The following is a 21,047-nucleotide window of genomic DNA, read 5'->3' as shown; positions in this document are numbered from 1 at the left end:
AGACGACGCAGCAGCACGAGGCAGCGCAGCAGCAGAAGCCAGAGCAGCGCTTGAGCGATCGGTGGTAGCCCACGCTGGAAGCGCCGCTAGAGAGAGAGAGAGAGAGAGAGAGAGAGAGAGAGAGAGAGAGAGAGAGAGAGAGAGAGAGAGAGAGAGAGAGAGAGAGAGAAACTTTTGCACACTTCCGACTAAGGGAAGAGGGGTGGGGGAGGCTTAGAGAACAGATCTAGTAACGTTGGCTTAGAGGGCATCCACGACCACCAGGGCTCGTGCCGTGACCGCCTCTTGCTCCATTCGAGCAGTGTGACCACTGCTCCCAGAGGTGGCGGGCGAGGAGAGGGTCTCTGGAACCATAGAGTTTCATATAATGTCGCTGCGATCGTCCGCCGCAATGGGCGTGATGGGTAGTTCTGGATTCGGATTGGTACTCGACGGCTTGTCGAAGTTGCTATGGATTGATTCGTGCAGGCGCACCAGTTTCGTTTTCGTTTTGTACTTGCCTGAACGGATTTGCTTGCCTACGCTGGGTGTTGGAAGAAGCGTTCAAAAATACGTTTCTCCTTGAGCTGCATGCCGCGCGCGCACTGACGTCGCTTCGAGTGCGATGTTTTACAACCAGAGTTGCGAATTAGGTTGGCTATCAATTCGTTGCCGGCACAGCGGGCACGAAAGCAGAAATGACGGTGGTGTGTGCGGCGAAGTTGTCTGCGAATTAGGAGTTGCGGCGCTGCTCATTCGGCAGAACAATGTATTTTAGAAGCTGATGACGGTTACGAATTCCTTGAAACGGTCACACCTCTCCTGCGAACGCCGGCTCCTACGGCGTAGACCAGCAGTACCGGCGGCTGATAGGAACGCTACTTGTTGAATGTCACTAATTCAGGCTAGAATAACTTCTCCAAAAAGTATTCAGTTTCTTTTTTAGGAGCAGAAAACATTTCTTCATATTAAAGACTACAAGCGTCGAAGCTTTTACGAACAGTTGTTGGAGAAGTCCGCGACCCGCTGTAATTCGAGGCAAATGGCAACATACTCCGCAAAGATCCTCGACACCACGTTTGCTTTCTATTTAAACGCGCCGTTTTATTTCACACAAAACCTATTTTCAGTTACTAACTTGTTTGTTTACCATGTAATCTGTAAACAACGAACCGCGCAATAACAGCTTTAGATGCGACGCTGAGAGCATCATTTGTCGGTGGCCCTGTCCTTCCTGCGTGCGTCCGTTGTTGTTGTCCGCAAGGCTGCGTCTATCCTCCACTCTCCCCCTCTCCTCTCCACTCTCCCCCTCTCCTCTCCGATCCGTGCTTAACCAATGAGAGGCGACTTCCGTGAGAAATGTCTGACGTTAATTCTCACGTTTGCCGTGATAATAGACACTACCATCTTTCCACGTCCAACGATGCGCTGGAACATGCCAGCAGCCTAGACGGGAACTAAACGCTACATCTAGTCCGTATTGCTTAGCAACCTTCTTCATACAATGAGGAGTTGTACGTATATAGGTTGCTCCTTAACACCCATTCGGCTCTTAAATTTCACTCCCTTGCTTTCATCCTTCTTCAACAAGGTCTCTGATACTGCTTGCAAAAGTGAGAATCTCGCAGCCTTCAGCCATGACAGCGACGCATCAAAGCCTGAACTAGCTGCAGCCACTCCGTAAGATGTTCGCGCTAACATTACCCTCTCCTGTTGCTATGCACAGAAGGTGTTGATTGGGCTACCAAGGCGTAAATGGAACTCATTTCGGCGTTTACTGGTCCGCTGACGGTGAAGATACTTCCGCAGGTTTTTAATGATTTTTCTGGCGATTACCTGTCGTCAGAAGTGGGATGATCGTTGTCCCGTTCGCTTTCTCCGTCGGACATTCTTCGGCCTTATGCTTTCCGTCCCCCTACAAATTCAGGTAACACTGACGTCGTGGTATGCCCTTTCTTTCTTTTCTTCCTACATGACAATATCGTTGTTGTTGTTGGTCCTTAACTGATGCACATACCCACATGGGGGATTGGCCAAGAAACGGAGTGGCTTTTCGGGGCTATCTTATGCCACTATCTTATGCTATCTTATGCCACTATAAATTAAGCATGTGAGTTGAATTGGGGAGACGGTTACAAAATTATTTCACAGAGCTGGAAAAGAATCAGAGGTTGATGCAATGTCTAGGAGAATAGATGAAAAACCATCTTTTGAACGGGTTAGCAGGACAGGCGTCTAGTGTTTGAAACATACGCATGAATGGCCGCGACCACCCCCCTGTGACAAACCCCCAGGCATGTGGCCCCCGACCGAAAGCAGCACAGACATCGACAGAGGAAGGCCAAGGCGATCAACTGGTGCGGCTAGATAATGTCTCCTAATGAAATAAAAACCGCGGCAATACTAGAAAAAGTCATCAATTATTTCGCTTTCACCGCAAGCCACCTGAAGGCTGAAGGGGGTGAGACTAGCGCGATGCAAATAAAAACTAAGCTGCGGTATTCTACATCTGATGCTGATTAAGGTAAACTCACACTTCGGGACTCGCACAATCGCGCATCCCAAGTGTGAGCTATATGGGCAAAGTCAACCAAGCTTGTGATAGCACCTTCTTGTGGTATCCCTAGCCGTTGATATCTGCGGAATTTCGCCCCCGCAAGGAGAAATGGAGTGGGACTGAGGTCCACAGGAGGGCCATTTAAAGATGATTTCACCAAAGAATCAGCCGTTTCATTGAGCCATGGTCCCCTGTGACCTGGACCCCAAATGAGGCGCATATTGTGCAAATGAAGAGGCACGAGACAATTGAAGGTACGAAGGAGTAATGAATATTTTGGAGACGTTGACGTAGTACAACCAGATGGAAAATCTGAAATAACAGCAAAATTTAAATATCGTGGAAGTAGCCTTTTTAGGGTCAAAACCATTGTGAAAAACGCAGCTTCGAATGTAGGAGTAAAGTCAGGTAAACCATAATAAAATGACCAATTAGTTTGTGGGCTGAAAATTACCACGGCCGCCCTCTACGCACGTTGCGATGCATCCGTTGCCACTACAGTTGAACCTCATTATAATGAACACTGATATAGCAAATTAGCAGTTATAGCGAAGTAAATACGAACTTTGAATGACCATGCTTTTTTTCAGTGACACTTATTCTGTTTATAACAGAACCGAAATCACGAAAACACGCCCGATATCGGCTATAACAAAGAAATATTTGAGGAAGACTGATAGGGTACTTGGACAAACTCCCGACGTCCGAAACTGCGGAAGTAGAAAAGGACCTTTTATGTGTGGACAACGGGGAAAACTTTATCCTTCTCAGTGCTGTGAAAAGCAATCTGATGAAGATGGCATCCTACCACAAATAAATAATAACGCGGGCATGTTTTGTTCAACCCACTTTGTTCATCTGTAATTTCACTCTATCGTGTTCTGGTTTACTTAGTTTGAAATACCACGAGCAGGTGGGGAAGGATTACCTCGTTTATAGTGCGCTCGAAGCCTGTATTTTTGTTTCTGAAATGTCTGCGCTAGCCAGATCACCGATTTGTTGAAGCCGATTTTTGCCGATACTGTTGCAACGAATATCGGATATAACGAACTACAGTAGAACGCCACTGTTACGTTCCTCACTGTTGCGTTTTCCTTGTTGTTACATTGTTTTTCATCGGTCCCTGCATAGCTCCCATAGGATGTATTGCGAACCCCGCTGTAACGTCGCAACTGTGGGCCCGTTCCCGTATCATGCGTCGCAACCTGACACTCCGAAGCCGATTGGGCAACGCCATTTTGGCTTTTGATGAGCCTTGACCAGGCTTTGTTACTGATTGGCTACAAGAAGCCACAAGTGAGTTGGAGAGGCCGCCACAAGATGGCCATCCGCCGAAAGTTCTATCACCATCATCACTGTGGTTACAACAGAAGTTTCACTTCGGAACGCTGGAAGTGCGGTATGTTAGCGCCGCCGCACTGTTGTAATGATGCCGTGCTGTGTTTGTAGATTAGGTCATTAGGTCAGTTGGCAAAGAGCGCGGCCTTCCAGTACCGCGGCCCGGGCCGGTGCTGCTGCCGACCAGGCGGTGGCGCTGCGGGTAGCGTTGAGATTTCAGGGGGCTTAATTGAGATCGGTCTCGGCGCGTCGTCTGCTGCTCCTTCCTTGCTACACTCGGTGCTTTCTACACCACTGATACCGTCACTTGCGCCAATTTTGTCGCACAAAGGCCCATTATTTAAAATGGCAGGACGCAACACTCCCTTTGGGTGGTTTTCTGCATGGCTTTAGCGTTTTTGTTTCTACAGGTGTTCGGGCATGTTAGGGGGGATACGGAGCACCGCGCTTTCCCTCAGGGTCCACCTGGCTCGAGGAATCCTTCGTTTGACCGTTCACGATGTGTTCGCAACGGTTGCCGATCTCTGAAGGCTCACACTGAATGTCAGGCGTAAGTTTGTGACGTAACCTTGAAGTTTTCCCGCGGAATCGCGCTTTCCCACGCCTTCAATCCGTCAGGATCATTCGGCGACTTGGAGAAATGCCGCGGCACGGACTTTGCCGCTGCCGAAGCAACCCCGAACGTCAGCCCGGCGGGCAGCAGCTCAACAATTACCGCACCAAAACTTCAGAGATCCACTAAAATATGTATGCACGATGACAGCGCAGAGCCAATACGTTAATACAGGCGTGATGGCAACAATGGAGTTTTAGATTGGGGGTAATTTAACGACGCCATTTAGACGCCGGCCCATTTTCTTGACTTTCCTCACACGTACGCTTTCCCGGCTGTTACGTTTTGTTTTCCCGGTCCGGTGAAAAACGTCTTAACGGGGTTCCACTGTAATTTACTGCTCCGATACCAATCCGTTATAACGAAGATAAACTGTACCACATGACAGCGCAAGTTACCCATATTGTTCGTCCAGCAAACCCGTTAGTATAACCCTGTCAGTCACGAATTATTATATTCACTGCAGAAAATTCCATACTTGGAGGTTTAGCAGTGTCAAGTGTCTAGAGGTAAGAAAAAAAGGTTCAGTCTCTCTACAATACTTATTACGCAAATGACGTCGTGTCCGCATACGGAGACACCATTACTCAATCCTGCTTTTCCCTATAAAAATAAGAAATATCCTGAGGCAGTTTACAAACAAGGAGGTGAAATATTAATTTCTGCACATCAAAGAGGTGTTTTTAGCCTTTATAAATGATTTACGCCACAGTAAAAGAGAACTTAGGACGGCAACGCACCGGAGCTCCCACAAAACTTGGTTGGGTCCATTTTGAAACGATGTTTATGAGCGCGGTTCCGCCATTCCAGATCACATGGTGCTGCCGTTCACTTCCGTAGATTTCGAACATCAGCCGCACCGCTCCACAGCATGAACTCTTTTCGTTTTCACGAGGCAAACGACGAAGAAAGTCGCGTTTCCATATGGATACACGGTGACTGAAAGGGATAAATGTGATAGCAGTTTGTCGTTATTGGGGAAAGCGTTGTCGAGGGCATAGGAGCAGATAGGGCTTCAGAGAGCATCGGAAGGATTGCCGGAAGACTGACGTTGAGGGGTGAAAGCAAGCTTTGGGCATAAACAGATTGAGGACGATTTTATCGAGGCCATGGAAAGTTAAAAAGTGATGCAGGGTTATAGCCGACATCAATGCCAAAGGTTTGTTCAGATGAGACTCGAAGGTCCTCATAATAGTCTGCACTGTTAGAAGTTTAAATCGAGATTCTAGTCACGGCAAGCGGGCCTCCAAATACAGAATATTATTTGCCACGTATCTCGGAAGGCCGAGGCACAATCTCAGTGCTCGTCGCTCCAAAAGAACAAAAGGACGGAGTTTGTGCGCTGCTGAACCCGAAAAGAGAGCACACCCAAATTCTAAAATGGGCCTCACATAGCAAATTCTAAAATGGACCTCACATAGCCACCGTAAATAAAGAGTAGGGTGTCTCTCCTCACTTCAATTTTTCTGTTGCTAATTCTATGCAACAATGCGAGAGCACGTTCACCTTTTGTCGAAATGTGGTTTATGTGCAGGCGCCAATCAAGTGTACTGTCATAGATAATACCCAAGTATTTCAAAGCTGTTACCTGAGGAATGATCTCCTCCCGATAACTCTCACAGAGGTTAACAGGATTGGATGCTGGAAACACCAGGACCGCGCATTTAGCTACATTGATGGACGAATTGAAGTCTTCAATCCACCTCTCGATGGAACCCAGATATGCTTGTAATTATGATAATGAGGGTGACGCTGATCTCCCTGCGCACCACAACTCAGAGGTATTGCTCTGGGCTGGCCAGTTATGACCAATCAGAGCAGAGGGCTGTTCACCATCGTAACCATCGTCATCATCATCAGCAGCAGCTGATTTATGCTCACTGCAAGACGAAGGCCTCTGTTGTAGACTTCCACGTGCGACTTCCTTGCGGTTCGCAAATGCGTTCTTTGTTCTTGGATTTTCCCATTTAATCCCCTCACCAAGCCTTCTCTGCTTGCCGGCTTCCAGTCCTGCCTCTCAGTAGCCACTTTGTTTACCGGACGGTCCACCTGTTATCGAACCACAGCGATGGCTCAGAGGTACAGCACTCGCCTCGTATGCGGGAGGTACTGGGTTCGAATCCTGGTATCGCCGGGCACCCACCGGTTTCGTTAACGGGTACAGGCATCCCTGGTCGAGTGCGGACCCTTGAAAGGGGAATCCACGCCTGGAAAGCTGCCTAATTACCCTTGCGAGGGGCCCTTGACCCTTGTCCATCTGGCGGGGCCCCCGGCCATCATGTCGCGTTGCGCCATTTTTCGGAGGTGAAAGAGTCTGGCGGCATGTCCTGCCACAGGCGGTTGCGAGTTGAGCGTCCGCCATGGCTGTGGAAGGCACCATGTGCACTCGTGTGCCTTGGTGGCGCCGGGAACCTACCGGTAAAAAAGGTACAAGCGACTCCCCGGCCTGGCGCTCGGCCCTTCTGTGGGGCTACAACTCTTTAACTACTATGCTTTAACTATGCTTTAACTATGCTTTAACTATGCTTTAACTATGCGCTGCAACCATTTTAACTATGTACCAACAAGCCCAACTGGTTCTCAATAACTCTTGGGAAGTTCACCCGGCTTGTACGGGAAATCGCCCGTATGGAAAGGGGCGGCTTCAAAAACGAAGGAATTTTTTTTTGCCTTGCATGCCCGGCTTAAGTAAGCCTCTTTCTCTTATTTTGAGCTATGGATTTGCCACCCTAGTTGATTGATTATGTGGTTTTAACGCGTTAATACTACACCGGCGATGAGGCTCGCCGTAGTGGAGGGCTCTGCCACCTCCTGGGAATCTTTAACGTGCGCCGAAATTTCTAAAACGGGTGTTTTTACTTTCATGGCGTTTTCAGAAAAGTGGCCCCCGCGTCCTGGAATCTTTACAGCCGAGCTGAAGGCATAACCAGCAAAGTATACGCAAACGTACATACATATGCAGTGGAGCCCCGATAATACGACTTTCAAGGAACCGCGAGAAAGCGTCGTATGACCGGTGTGTCGTACGACAGGGGTGCGGGTAAATACCGGCCTAGTAGACGGTCTCACACGATACGTGGGCTAAGAATTTATTTAAGCTGCTGTATTTAACGCGTTCTCGCACAATTTGCGAACTTGTAGCTCGAATACCAAGTTAAAAAAAAGCAACGCCTATGTTGTGCCCCCCTCCCCTTTAGGGCGTCCAGCTAGCCCGCCAGCCAGGCGCCGCGCGCTACGCGTATGAACAAATTGAGAGGAGAAAATGCGAGTGTGAAACTACCAAGGCCAAGCGAAACGAACGATAGTACAAGGCCGAGATGAACAAAAAACGACATCGTCGTATATGGTGGAGACACCCTTTGAACGGTCGCGTTCCGTCTATTGGGTCATAGTGCTCAACACGTAGCTGTTAGCGTTTCCCACAAGACCCAGAAACGCGAAATAGGTAAGATAATACAACCTTCGCGAGTAAACCGTTGCAGCGAAAATTATAGCGTGGTCTTGCTACAGTGACTTGCTGTGGCGGCCAGCGAGTCGCCCAAAATGGGCTGCTAAAGGGTACATGTCCCCACCCATCGCCTCCTGTATTTTGTTCCGCCTTTGCGGCGGACGCACGTGAATTGTGGCACTCTAGCAAACAAAAGAGCGCAGTGACAACGCGGTTTTGAAAGACGCTGATAAGCAGACAGCAGAGAAATAGGGAGAAAGAGCGCCGAGAAAGGAAGAATCTTGAATCGAGCGGGCGTGGAAATCGGCTGCTCGGTCAGCGCCGTGGCGTTCCGTCGTATGTGTTTTCGTGATTAATCGGCGGCGGCTCGATGGGAGCTTCAAATTCACTGTCCACCCGCCACCTGAACTTCGACTTCTCGCGGTTGGAGCTTTGGCGTACTGCTGCCGCATGGCGCCGTCGCAGGTTAACTCCCACTCACGAGAACCCGCCCGCTTGCTTTCGTCTCTTCAGTTAGTGGTGTGGTTCACCTGCTGACCTTTGCATATCAGCAGCGTCAAACGGGGGTTAAGCAGAAAGAAGGTCAGGAAAAGGCGACGAAGCCATGAAAAATATGGGAAAAGCGCCGGTTTATGCGCGCCAGGGACCGTCGTATGAAGCAGACTGCGTGCACCCGAGCGTCATATCATCGGGGTTTTTAATGCATTATTTGTATGGCGAGTTCGCCGGGACCGCGGTGTTCCGTCGTAAGAAGCGGGTCGTCGTAAGTCAGGGGGACGTATCAGCGAGGTTCTACTGTACATACCCACATTGCTAAAAATACATACATACATACGTACATACATACATACATACATACATACATACATACATACATACATACATACATACATACATACATACATACATACATACATACATACATACATACATACATACATACATACTATCGTAACAAATTGAAATAAGAACAAGGGTGCACGTGATTTTCAGCACAAGCCGCGCTTCCTGGCCACGGGCCGTGTATGCACATCAGGTAAAAAGTTGGGAAAGCCTTCTGGTAACTTAATCTTACTCTGCAGGCGCCGCCCCTCGCTTACAATGCGGATAAAATACTAAAAACCATGCGCACCATTGTTCATATTTCAACTTATCACGAGAGTATATACACACGTACGTACATACATACATATATACAAGTTGCATACACACACACACATATATACCGACATGAATACACACATTTCTTCTTCTTAATTTCCACTAATATGTCCTTAGCCCGCGTTTGTTAACTGACCCACACCGCTCTCTTCTTGTCTCGTAATGTTACACCTATCATCTTGCGTTCCATTGCTCGCTCAGCCGTGCTCAATTAAAGTTGAACCCTCTTAGTGAACCTCCAAGTTTCTGCCCCGTAGGTGAGTACCGGTACGTGGGGCAGGGCATGTAATTTGAAGGCAAGATAACCGTTGGTCATTAAGGGTAACAGGTAACAGAGTGGATCCCTAGATAAGGCAAGCGTGGTAGGGGCAGCAGAAAGTTGTATGCACCTCGGTACGTCGTCTTCTCTTACCTACCCCATCAGATGAGGCATTATTATTGACAGGATTTTGCTGCCGGTGCTCAGATTAATGTTTCTTCAGCAGGTGAAAAGCCACGCACTTAATGGTGCAATGACGCGTGTGCGATGATCTACCGCCGGAAGAAGGCAGCGTAGAAAACATGTCGGCATAATGGGCCATCATCATCATCATCAACAAAATTTCAGCACGCCCCACGCAGCGACGAGAAAGAAGGACAATCTTGCTGCTGCCGGTGTTGTTCCAGGCCTGCGCAGTTCGGTACCTACAGGACACCAAGACTGTCATTTCGTCGAAGACACCGTCTGCTGCCCCTCCACAGTGATCATTGCCGAAGACCTTGGCGTGGACAGAGTGATCTACGTTGACATCACCGCCAATTTGGCCCAGCACTGCAAACGACCCGACTCCGCTACATCTCGACAATCCTGTCAACGAAGAGGAAGAAAACTCGGCCAACCCGACCTCCACGCTGGAACTGAGCTTGAAGACTTCCTGTTGACCAACGAACGCCTCCATGGCTGAAAACGACGACGACAGTTCTGCCAGCGTGACGGAGACTCAGTTCGTGACCGCCGATTACACTGAGCTCTGCTTGGTCACCTTCGGATGCCTTTGTCTCGTGGGTCTTGCGGCGGGTCTCGCCTGGTACTTCATCTTCTACGACCCCATAGACAAAGACAGCGACCGACACAGGGCCAACTACACTCAGCTGCTCGAAGAGTCCCTGACGCGATCCATCTCCCCGTGCAGTAATTTCTATCGCTTCGTCTGCACAGGGTGGATTCGGAACCACGGGCAACGCGACCTCAGCATCGCCGAAAGGGTACAGGCAGAAACGATGCTGGACGCTCAAGAGGCTCTCGAAAATGCAGCCAACAAGTTTAGTCGAGAAGACTACGCTAGGAGCTTACATTTCGTACCATCCGACGCCAATTCGTCGCACTTTGAGATTGGTAACGCATCGTCCAGCTTCGTGATACAACTCCCCGTGAGTCGGAACAGACGTTCCAGACGTCAATCGCTGGAAGCGTCAGCCATTGGCAAAGCCGCGGCGATGTTCGCCTTGTGCAAGGACGTCGTCGACAAGAAGCAGTCCGAGATTAATAAGCTTTCCGATTTTACGCGAATCTTCACTCCTTTTCCGAACGTTGAAACCATGGATGCAGCCAAAGCCTTAAAGTTAATGGTTGAACTCTCTCTAGCCTGGAAGATAAACATCATGTTCGCAGTCGACGTCTTCGCTGATCACGACGAAGGCGGACGGCCTACCGTGAGCATCAGCGAGAACAGGGAAGAGCTCTCCGACTGGCTGAGGTACCGGAACGTACTTAAAGAAACGGGCAAACTAGAAAAGTTTTACGTTGCCTACCTTCAAGAGCTTCCGGGCTTTCGCCATTCCGTGGCTGAGGAGCTCTCGACGACAATAACCGAGGCCGACACAGAAATAATAACGTCTCTCTTCACCACTGACGTGGAACAGTGGGCGGGGACGTATGGGGAACTGCACACGCTGATCCCGAACGACCAGGCGCAACTTTGGGTCGAAGCAATCAATCGGAACACGCAGCCGTATTTCAGGGTGCAGCTCGACCATTATCTCAAGGTTGGCAACAAGCACGCGCTGGTCTTGGTGGCGGATCTGCTGGTGTTCTCTCAAAATTCCTCGCTCATATCGACCTTCATCGGGTGGCAGTTACACCGCCAGTTGGCCCCGCGGGCTTCCTATAAGGCGGCCACCTTCCTGTACAAGGACCGCAAGAGCTACGTTAGAGACTGCTTTCGACGTGTGGCCCACCTAATGCCCCTAGCGGCGAGTTACCCTTACTTCAGCGGAACGCCAACACCGGACGCTAAGGTGAGGACATAATTGACTTACGCGTTAGCGAACTGTCGGTGACTAGACAACCTGGAATTTCAATTAATGATCGTATTATTAATGGCTATCTCAAGGCAGCCATAGGTGAGATAGAGCGAACATGGCCAGGTGGAGGGCACGCTTAAGCTACGCTCACGCTTCTCGTCATCCTCGTTAGCCCTCCATACCGCGCACAGCAGATGGTGGAGAATTCACCAAACGCAGAATCAAGTAATTTTGACCACCCAGCACCGCAAGAGCATAGGCAAGGGTAGGGTGGGTGTATTCTAAATTTTATATACGTCCTTCTTTCAGGCATTCCAGAAGGCGTAATCCATAGGACAAAGGGTACAGTGGGTTACAAGGAACTGGGCGTCCTTAAGGGCCAAGCCTCTTCAAACTGCGACCAATGCTGGGCGACTAAAGCATGGGTCACATAAAGGTCATGTCCCGCGGAGTGAAGGTCGTGGATCCTTAGCAGCTGATCCTTATGACAGCGCAGGTTAGCAGGGCCCATGGTCTGAAGTGCGTTTGTCTAAGCCTGTAGGGACAGCGGCTGCACAGTGCGCGGTGCACCCAGGTCAGCTTATCTGGATTGGTCAAAAGCTGGGCAAGACCATAAAACGTGCTCACCCGAGCCCTTTGCTAAGCAGGTGGTGGAGGTCACTGAGCTATAGCGCTCGGAGTCAAAACGCTACAGCATGGACAGGTGAAAGTAATGTGTTGGTTTTAGCCCTTCGAATGAGTACTGTTTCAGTGTTTCGTATGCTGGGGTATACTCTGCTTGGCTAAGGATATCTCTGCTATGCTAACGAGGTCGTTGTCAAATATTTGGCAGCGTCGAAGAGGGATACAAACATTTTATACGGGCTCATACATCGATTACCGTCGAGGGTTAGCCATCGGTCATGGGGAATTTTCTATCTTGACGTGTGATTTTTTATTAGGTGTCAGGATTTCGGCGTGCTTCTGCCTGCTATTCGTGAACAATGCAGCACCAACGGCATGTCGCGAAACTTCAAGTCAACCATGGTGAATTCTTGCGGCTTTTTTTTTCAACCTCCCACATCACGAATGGTAAAAAATATTAAAAATTATAACTATAAGCACTTTTAATATCAATCTTATTAGTATTAGTAAGCTTATAATTATTAATACCTGATCAATATTATTCAAGCTTGTGCATTCCGTGCGCAGAACTGGAGTCTTATCAGAAGTATTGGTCGCGCTATACCCTTTATAACTTTTACAACTGTCGGCGGTCCTAGCGATTTCATTTCCCTCACTACATTTCTCCGGTTGCACACTATTTTTTTCTTGTATAGTCTCGTTCTTACAGCAATCTACTGCGTTATTAAATTCACAGGAAGTTCCCATACTTTCTAAAGCATTTTACTCTGTGGTTCGGCGTAAATTCGATGTTTTGGGCGACACTGAAGTTGTGGTAAGGAAGATGCTGCGTATTGGCACGGTTAATGTATCGCTTCCTCCTTGCGGGGTATCACCCCCTTTTTGTGGTCCTGGCTGTAGTCTTCTCTTTATTCACATCCATTCTGGCCTCATCACTCAGGTCTTGGCGAAGAAGCTGACCAAGGACATAAGGAAGGAGTTCAAGGCCATCTTTAGAAAAACCCCGTGGATGGACGCTTCAACGAGGACGGCTGCCCTGGACAAGATGGAAGACATGGGCGAAGTGCTAGTCAAGCCAGAGTTCCTCGACGACGAGGAGGCGCTCGATGAGCGCTACGCCAACTTCTCCGTGCACGAGGACTACCTGACCACGTCGCTCCACGCTGCCAGCGCGTCCACCCACCGGTCTATGAGCGCGTTGGTTGCTGGCGAGAGCGTGGCGCGGCGGAGCTTCTCTCCGCTCGAGGTGAACGCCTTCTACGAGCGGGAGCTGAACGCCATGTTCGTCTCGGCGGCCATCATGCAGCCCCCGTACCTGGCCGAGAAGGCCTGGACGGCCTTCAACTACGCCGGCCTCGGAGCGGTCGTTGGTCACGAGGTGATGCACGGATTCGACGACCGCGGGAAGGACCGAAACGCCCGGGGCGAGCTGGACGACTGGTGGACGCCTGACGTGCTGAGAGCGTACCAGGAGAAGGTGGCCTGCTTCCAGAGGTCCTACGGTGACGCCGCGGACGGACTCATGGAGGAGAACGTCGCGGACTTCGCCTCTCTTCCCGCCGTCCTCGGCGCGTACAGGCTTCGCTCGTACATCCAGGACCGCGAGCGAACGCCCACGTTTCTGGAATTCACGCGAGAGCAGCTGTTTTACATAAACTACTGCTTCAAGCTTTGCTCGCAGCAGTCGGGGGGAAACGGAGCGCAGCTCTACGCGACCGACGAACAGCGATGCAACGTACCGCTGGCTCACCTCCGGGAGTTCGCCGAGGCGTTCGGGTGCGCGCCGTCGGACAACATGGCGATCGAGGACACGTGCTCCTTTTGGGACGTGCTAATTCCGGAGCCTAGTATCGACGAAGAACCTCTGAACAATCAGCCCGACAGCTATTTGCTTAGAGCCGCAACCGGCTAAAGGTTTGGGCGTGTGATTCCACGCTTTCTTGTTCAACTTTTCAAGAACGGGGATTCTGAACTAGAATGGTTTAATCGCTTTCTCGCGCACTTGTCAGCAATAAAGGCTCTGACGTAACCTGTTAACACAAACACGCGCTCCCATAGCGCTGATTTTGTCTTCTACTGCTTAAAGCATTTAGAGCGAAAGCTCCATTCCTACAGGTACGAAGCTCAAAAAACGGCTCGTAGCGTCAATCTGACCTTTAAGCTCAGCCAAGGTCAAGACAGCTCCTCTTGCGGTTGCGCAGTGAAATCGTTTAATCCCTCATTCGCTACAATAAGAGAGGTGCGAAAAGGAGGGTAAGGGAAATAGTTAGGGGAAGCTCAGCCAATGTCCAGCCAGCGCCTCATGCACTTCCGCAGTGTAAGCGCCTAATCGCTCGTTGTTCCAAGGGGACGGATGTGGAAGAGACCCCAAGAGGGAAGAGTAAGGGTGCGGGCCTTTCGGAAGTGATTCAAGGAGGCGCGGACTGCATCCGTGTTCACTGCGCTTTCATGCCCTACACCGGCGACTGCACCGAGTAGTCTTTGTGATTTGCCTTTCGGTTCGGTTGGGTAGGTGTTCAGTGCGCGCTCGCGGCGCGAAAACGGGGTCGAGAAACTTGGTTCTACCACGTTCAACAACAGCAAAAGATTTGTCCACTCCTTTTACCGTACTCTCGTTGGAATTGCCATTCGTAATTTATCACGTACAAAGAGCCGCTACCCATTATTTACGTGTCCTTTTGTTTCGAGTCCTAATTTTACGCCCTTTGTCTTAAGAGCGTGGAACTGACATCGCGGAATTCCCGCTTGTCCGAACCTGCATGTGCATTCGAGACCTCATTTCCGATGTATGCGTGCTATCACGCCAGCCTTCTTTTTCCGGTGCAAACTGAATGACACGCTCGAGGTGGCCCCTCGATCAATGTCGGCGCACCTAAGTTTCTTTTCTTTTTTTACCACGCTTCCTGCGCAAGACAGCCTGTACTGCCTTCTTGCGAAGTCGTATGTGGGTCGATGAATCGAATTTCGTCGGTTTGGCCGGTTTCCTGACCGGCGAACCACAGGAATGTTGGCCTTCCGCGTGACTACCGCTTGCTTGCGAGACCAAATGGATTTGTCGGAAATGGAAAAAAAAATGATGGGACGCAGATTTTCATTTTCACGTATGACGTCTGTTCTTTACAAAGAAGAGTGCGCGTTCGGGCACCGTACCTCATTTTATTAAAGCGAAAGCTTTCCTAGTCGACCTAATCGTTGGTCGACCGAAAAGCTCTGTTAAGATCTCTGGACACGCTGCGCGTGCGTGAAACCGGGATTCCATACTGTCGAACCGGTTACTTGAAAATATCGAAAAAGGAACGGTTATTTTATAGATAGGACAATGCGTGCATCGATTATGAAGAAGGAGTACAATAGTGTACCTTTATCTCATTAACGACGTGTTGGTAAGCATTTAGATCGTTCGTTGATGCGCTTACTTATTGCGCGAGAAATCGTCGAATGGGTACGTTCTTCGTTTGCGGTCTGAATCCTGAAGGTTTGGCGATCGCTTGGACGCGCTTTCAGTGAAGGTTCGACACGCTCCTAGCTTTCGCGCCTCCCTCAACCTTCTTTAGGAAAAGATGGTAAATTCTTTGCACGTGAGCGTATCCCCACCTCTCCTTTAAAGAATTATGCAGCGGGCGTACGAGCACAAGGTTATGCGTAAGTGTTTGTTTTGTTGTCGTCCGAAAAGTGAAATGAAAAGATAACGGGTCATTTTAGTGACCTTCCGTTTGACGGGAAGCTAAAAGGACCGATACGCACCGACAGCGCCGTCAAGAACAGCGTGAGTCAACCGACCCGAAGTCGTCGCTAAACACAAGACCGGTCCGAACTTGCCGGCCAATACATTGCAACAGCACAGAATTCTAGTGAATAAGATGCGAAACGAAATAGTCATTTTCCTAACGTGCGCAATCGCGCTGCGTTCAACTGGAATAAAAACAGTATATTTAATCAGACAAACAATGTCATATACAGTTACTTTAAAGGGTAATTTATTGACAAATTTACCAGATAGTTTGATTAGACAGTCGGACCTCAGTGGGTTCTGGCTGTGACGAGGTCACGCTGGCGGGTTTTGTTAAAGTGGCTACGATGAACTAGCCTCTGGCAACACACTCAGCTCCATCCCACCCATGATAGAAATTATCTCCTACGATAAAACACCAGAAAAACTTCCAAACTCCACGCTACAGTGACGTAATATGGGCAACAGTGACGTCATACGGGCCAGCGCTAAGTACATCATCTCCAGCCTGTTAGCTGCACGTTAGAATTCATGTGGTACGGCCAGATGTAACTAGAGGCCCCACAAAAATCGCCCAGTAATGACGTCACAAGATTCTGTGACGTCACAGAGAAAGCGCCGGAACGTGGCTGGGTAGTCGCCACTGCTTGATAAGCCTTTTTTTAACACGAAAGTGTTTTATTCCGGGATTCAGGAAGACTTCACTGACGTCATATTGGTCACGGAAGTGACGGCAGTACAACGAAGCAAGCGGCCTGTAAAGGGTGCACCCGTGCACGCAGGCTCTTCTTGCGGGGAAGCAACCTTTAGTACTAAAGAGTACGTTATATTTATGGTTGTTCGTTTTCGGGTTTTATATTTTAACACGAAAGTTTTGTATCCCGCGATACCACAACGTTTCACTGACGTCATATCAGTCACGGAAATGACGCCAGTGCACCTTCGCCGAAGCGACCCGCCAGCAGGACGCCGCTCGCCAAGCACACCCACAAGACAGCCGCCGACCCGAAAATCATGCTCAGCTGCAGATTTCGCCGCACATTTTACCTTCGTGTTTTAACGATTCCTATGGCATAGGAATCAACCGCAGTTTCTTTTAATACTTCGATTATTTGTTCGAAGTTTGCGATAAACTTAGCATCAGTGTTATTGTTACAGAGCAGTCTTTCTACTGAAGCAGACTTCTATTTTGCTTAATTGCCCCTTTAACGGCCCTCCTCTCTCAGCCGCGCTTCCGCATTTCCTCCACACCTTCTTCTATACGGAAAGCAAAACGAAGAAAAAGTCTTTTGTTGGCTTTGGAGTGAGCTTGGCTTTGTCACAAAGGCGATATTCCGTTCCGAGATAGGAACAAGCCCGGAACTTTCGATGCGATGCAAAACGTTAATTAAGCGTGTTACACGCCACTCCCTACCACCAAGCCTATCTAAAAGATGCCTAACCAATTATATTTATGAAGATAATGCGCCTACAGTTAAACCGCGATGTAATGAATTTCTGGATTTAACAAAGTTTTTCAATTCCCCATTGTTACCCCCATTGAAGCCCATGTGTTTGCGACCCCTGTGTAACGAAGGCGTTTCGACGATTAACGTTGATATAGCGAATTCTCTATGCTGATGAGTCACTGTATTTTTTGCGCTTTTTCTGAAAAATGGGTTGAATAAATGCACTAATTGACCGAATTTCGTTTGCACCGTAAACTACCGTGTGCTTCCACGCGTGAGTGCGGTGTATAGATTGGTGCTTGGGGGCTGCGTGCCGGTGTGTAGTCGTGCGTCTCCATTGCTCTCTGTGGTACCGGTTTGTCGGTGATGAGTTATGCTGCCAGAAACAGGAAAGTTTTGCCTTTTCAAGACGAGCTCGCAATTTTAAATGCCGTCTTTGCCGGCGAGAAAGAGAAGGAATGTCGCTGCCCGGTACAGTATTGCAGCTAGAAGCACCCTCTCACACTTTCGAGTGGGGAGGGGAGCATGAAGTTTACGAAAAGGCGCCGTTTTAGCATAAGTTTCGTCCTTAAAACGCGTTAAGGCACCGAAAAGTGCCAAAAGGCAAAAGTGGTACATAATTTACGTTTGTTAATTCAGGGGTAAGTGACCTTGCTTCTTTGAAGTGCCGTGTGGCGACTAAGCTCATACAAAAGCACCAGGCGCAAACCCCGCAGTTTTTCACTATGAAATTAATCCTTGAAGGGTGAGTTCACCGTCACTGATGTCTAGCATTCTGGTTTCATCTCTTAATCATTCACGCGAGCCTTAATCCGAAATCTGCGGGTAACGAAAAATTGCGAATTTTTATCGACGTCGTTACATCCAGGTTTTATTGTAATTGATTTAAGGGAACATTTTACAATAAAAAGAATTGCAAGTCTTGGGAAAAAAAAAGCATTTTTATCACTGGGTCTCGAAACAGGGTGGATCTTTCCAAAACCCGAAATATACCGCTAGGCTACTGACTCAGGAAAGCGGAGCTTTTTTCGCAGTTACATAAAAGGATAGAAGGAATTTTCCAAGCGAAGAAGTAGATTGAGGTGAGTGCGCACAGGAAATGCTTAGCTTGTGCCCACTAGCGAACGGAATCTCGCGTCCCAAAGCGTTTTCTTGTGTATTTATTTATTTATTTATTTATTTATTTGTTTATTTATTTATTTATTTATTTATTTATTTATTGCAGGGTTTAACGCGCCGACGCAACGCAGCCGATGAAGCGCGCCGTAGTGGAGGGCTCCGGATTAATTTTGACCACCTTGGGGGGATCTTTAACGTGCGCCGAAATTTTGTACACACGGGCGTTTTTGCTTTTCGCCTCCATCAGAAAAGCGGCCGCCGCGGCCGGGAGTCGAACCCACGACCTTGTGCTGGAATGACATCGCTACTAGTAACCGCTTAACAACATTACTAGAGCTGCAATGCAATACATGACGTCTCCATTTGAGGGCGGAACGCCACTGCAGCAAAATTCTCCAAAGAAAGTTCTCAAAAATTTATACCAGTATGTGTGAACAATGTTCTTGCGACGATAGTTAAGACCTGGCACCCGTATGATTGCAAGGGCTCATGGAGGGAACATAGAAGGTTATAAATTGGCCACACTACTCCGCAGGAGATGAGGAGGAAGAACGTGCTGAGAAAAAAATTATCTTACTAGAGTGCCGTAATTAACTGAGAATATTTTTTTTTATTCAACCAGTGACGATTGGCCTGTCTTTTGCGTGATTATGACTTACGGAGAGAAGAAGGTTGCAAATATGGCATTCAACGGAGTCAGTGCTTCAGGCCAGGCCAATCACCTTGTGGGTACACGCATGCACGCGATGACAGCGAGCCACTACGGAGGCTAAGCGATGCCGCTGTATAAGTAGTCTTGTTCTTTCCTGTAATAAATTAGTATTTTGAGGTCCTTGCGAGTTTCGGCAATTGAGTTAGCCCGGGCCAATCTCCCCTTGTGGGTACGTGCGAAAACTTCGAGGGTATCATCATCATCATCATAAGCAGCCTCGCTAAAATTACAGCTACAGAGTAATTTGGCTTAGACGTCCCGGCGTTGCCGCAACTCGTATAAGCATCGTACTAGCCTGTTGTTTCGGCAGTAAATTTGCGCCGCGTGCTGCATTAGCTAGCCGGAAAGGGAAATTAACGCACTGTTACATTGGTACGTGAATTTCATACACGTCGGGCTGTGTGCCGTTCGAAAAAATACGGACCGAAAACTTGTGAACGAAGGGGGTAGAGCGGAAGCAGGTGCTTCGTACACGTATCCTTCCGACAAGTTCCGGCATGAATCCGACCGAAACGGTTGTTTCCGGCGTTGCTTACGGTTTTTGTTTACCGCGTCGTATCGCGATTGCCCTGCGGAGTTATGCTCATGGAACTAGGCGTAAATTATTCAGTCACCTGTCGGCTGCGTGCCAGCTTATTAAACGCTCTTCCCCCACCCCCCACCGTCACATCCCGCGTCACCCACCGAAAGCATGTCACGCAGACGCCGGTCGCTGCATGATCGCAGAAATGAAGCGGTCACTCCGAGACGCCACAGGATCGCGTAACTTCAAAAACACGGAAGAGGAAGCGCTATCAGTTGGACTGGCTGTGTCCTCGATGATGTTCACAGAGGAGTGCTGGTCAGTGCCCTCACACAATGAATGAAGGCCTGTCATGCACCCGTCTCTTCTGAGAACGGTGGTTGAGTATACGGTAATTTATATCTAGTTTGCTGAGCATTTAGATGCGAGAAAGGGAACTACATGAATAAGGCATGTCAACCGCTTGGTACAACCGGCGGATGACGTGCTTGAGCCTGCATGTTGCATGGTAGTGCTGTTACGGCGAACTGAAGTAGTCAAGCAATATCGCAAGGCCCGGGAGGGATGGGCCAGTGGTCACTCCTGTCGTCCCATCTTCGACGTCGACCGCTGCATTATTGACTTGACACAGAAGCGGAACGAGACAAGGCAGCGGCCGTTCTCTTTCAACGCATGCCAGCAACAAAAGCCGGCGAGTCCAGTCACCAACGCAGCCGTCTGTGCCCCTACGTGACTCGTGTTCTTCCAGGAACTGTGCGCGACCAACGTGCACTGCTCGGCTTCCACTTTTGCTCCCGTAATTTCTGCGGTGGCGTCATTTTATTTGCTTCCTGATTTCTGTGCCCGACCATGGATCCTTTTTTTTTTCTTTTTCTCATATGTTTTGTTTCCTTCTGTTATGGCGGCTTCCATCGGATTCGCCTGAACGGACTGCGACGTATCCCGCTCGTATATTCCACGCACGGCGCTTTGACACGTTATCAGCCGAAGTGTATATTGGGGCGCCGACCTCCCCCCTCTGCCCCAACTCTCTGGGGCGACCATCCCTGACTTACGTAACGACGGGGATATGACAACCCCAAGAATCATAACCGATTCCACGTCATTTGCCATTTCAGATCCCTTCGTTGCCGTCTTCTAGCTTTGCGGTATATGGTTTGTTTTTACTTTCGCCAGTGAGGCAGGCCACAAAAGTACACCTCCATTTCTTTCTTTTCCGCGCATCTCCTTGGGAGAAAAGTATACGTCCCAAGAGTCACCGCGGTTGTAGTTCTTTCAGCCCCGCAATACAAAGAAACTTTTTAGGAATCTATTCCACCATCCCATGCATTAATAATCTTATGCGGAGTTCAAGAAGTTCATGAAATCGGCATTTGAGTTTTGTTAAACCCTAACTGTCGATCAAAACGAGGTGGTTCTATATTTATGGTTGCATGTAGTACAACCTACTCGCATTTAACCCTTTGATGCCCATGTTGCTCAGGAGCAACAATTCAAACAATATTTTTTCTC

General features: G+C 48.9%; 2 protein-coding genes across 2 annotated transcripts in view; both read left to right on the top strand.

Annotated features, from left to right (window-relative positions):
* Nucleotides 1-21,047, top strand: part of Kif19a (Kinesin family member 19A) — a 173,802-nt gene that overhangs the window by 66,164 nt on the left and 86,591 nt on the right. The window lies entirely within an intron of this gene.
* LOC144138940 (endothelin-converting enzyme 2-like) lies at nt 10,033-13,915 on the top strand. Its single transcript, XM_077671453.1, has 2 exons — nt 10,033-11,373; nt 12,944-13,915. The coding sequence occupies exons 1-2, from the start codon at nt 10,033-10,035 to the stop codon at nt 13,913-13,915; spliced, it is 2,313 nt and encodes a 770-aa protein (XP_077527579.1).

This window comes from Haemaphysalis longicornis, unplaced genomic scaffold (assembly GCF_048455015.1).
Source record: "Haemaphysalis longicornis isolate Haplotype H1 unplaced genomic scaffold, Haemaphysalis longicornis Haplotype H1 scaffold_5, whole genome shotgun sequence".
In the NCBI taxonomy this organism is placed as follows: Eukaryota; Metazoa; Arthropoda; class Arachnida; order Ixodida; family Ixodidae; genus Haemaphysalis; species Haemaphysalis longicornis.
This window is presented reverse-complemented; position numbering and strand designations above follow the sequence as displayed.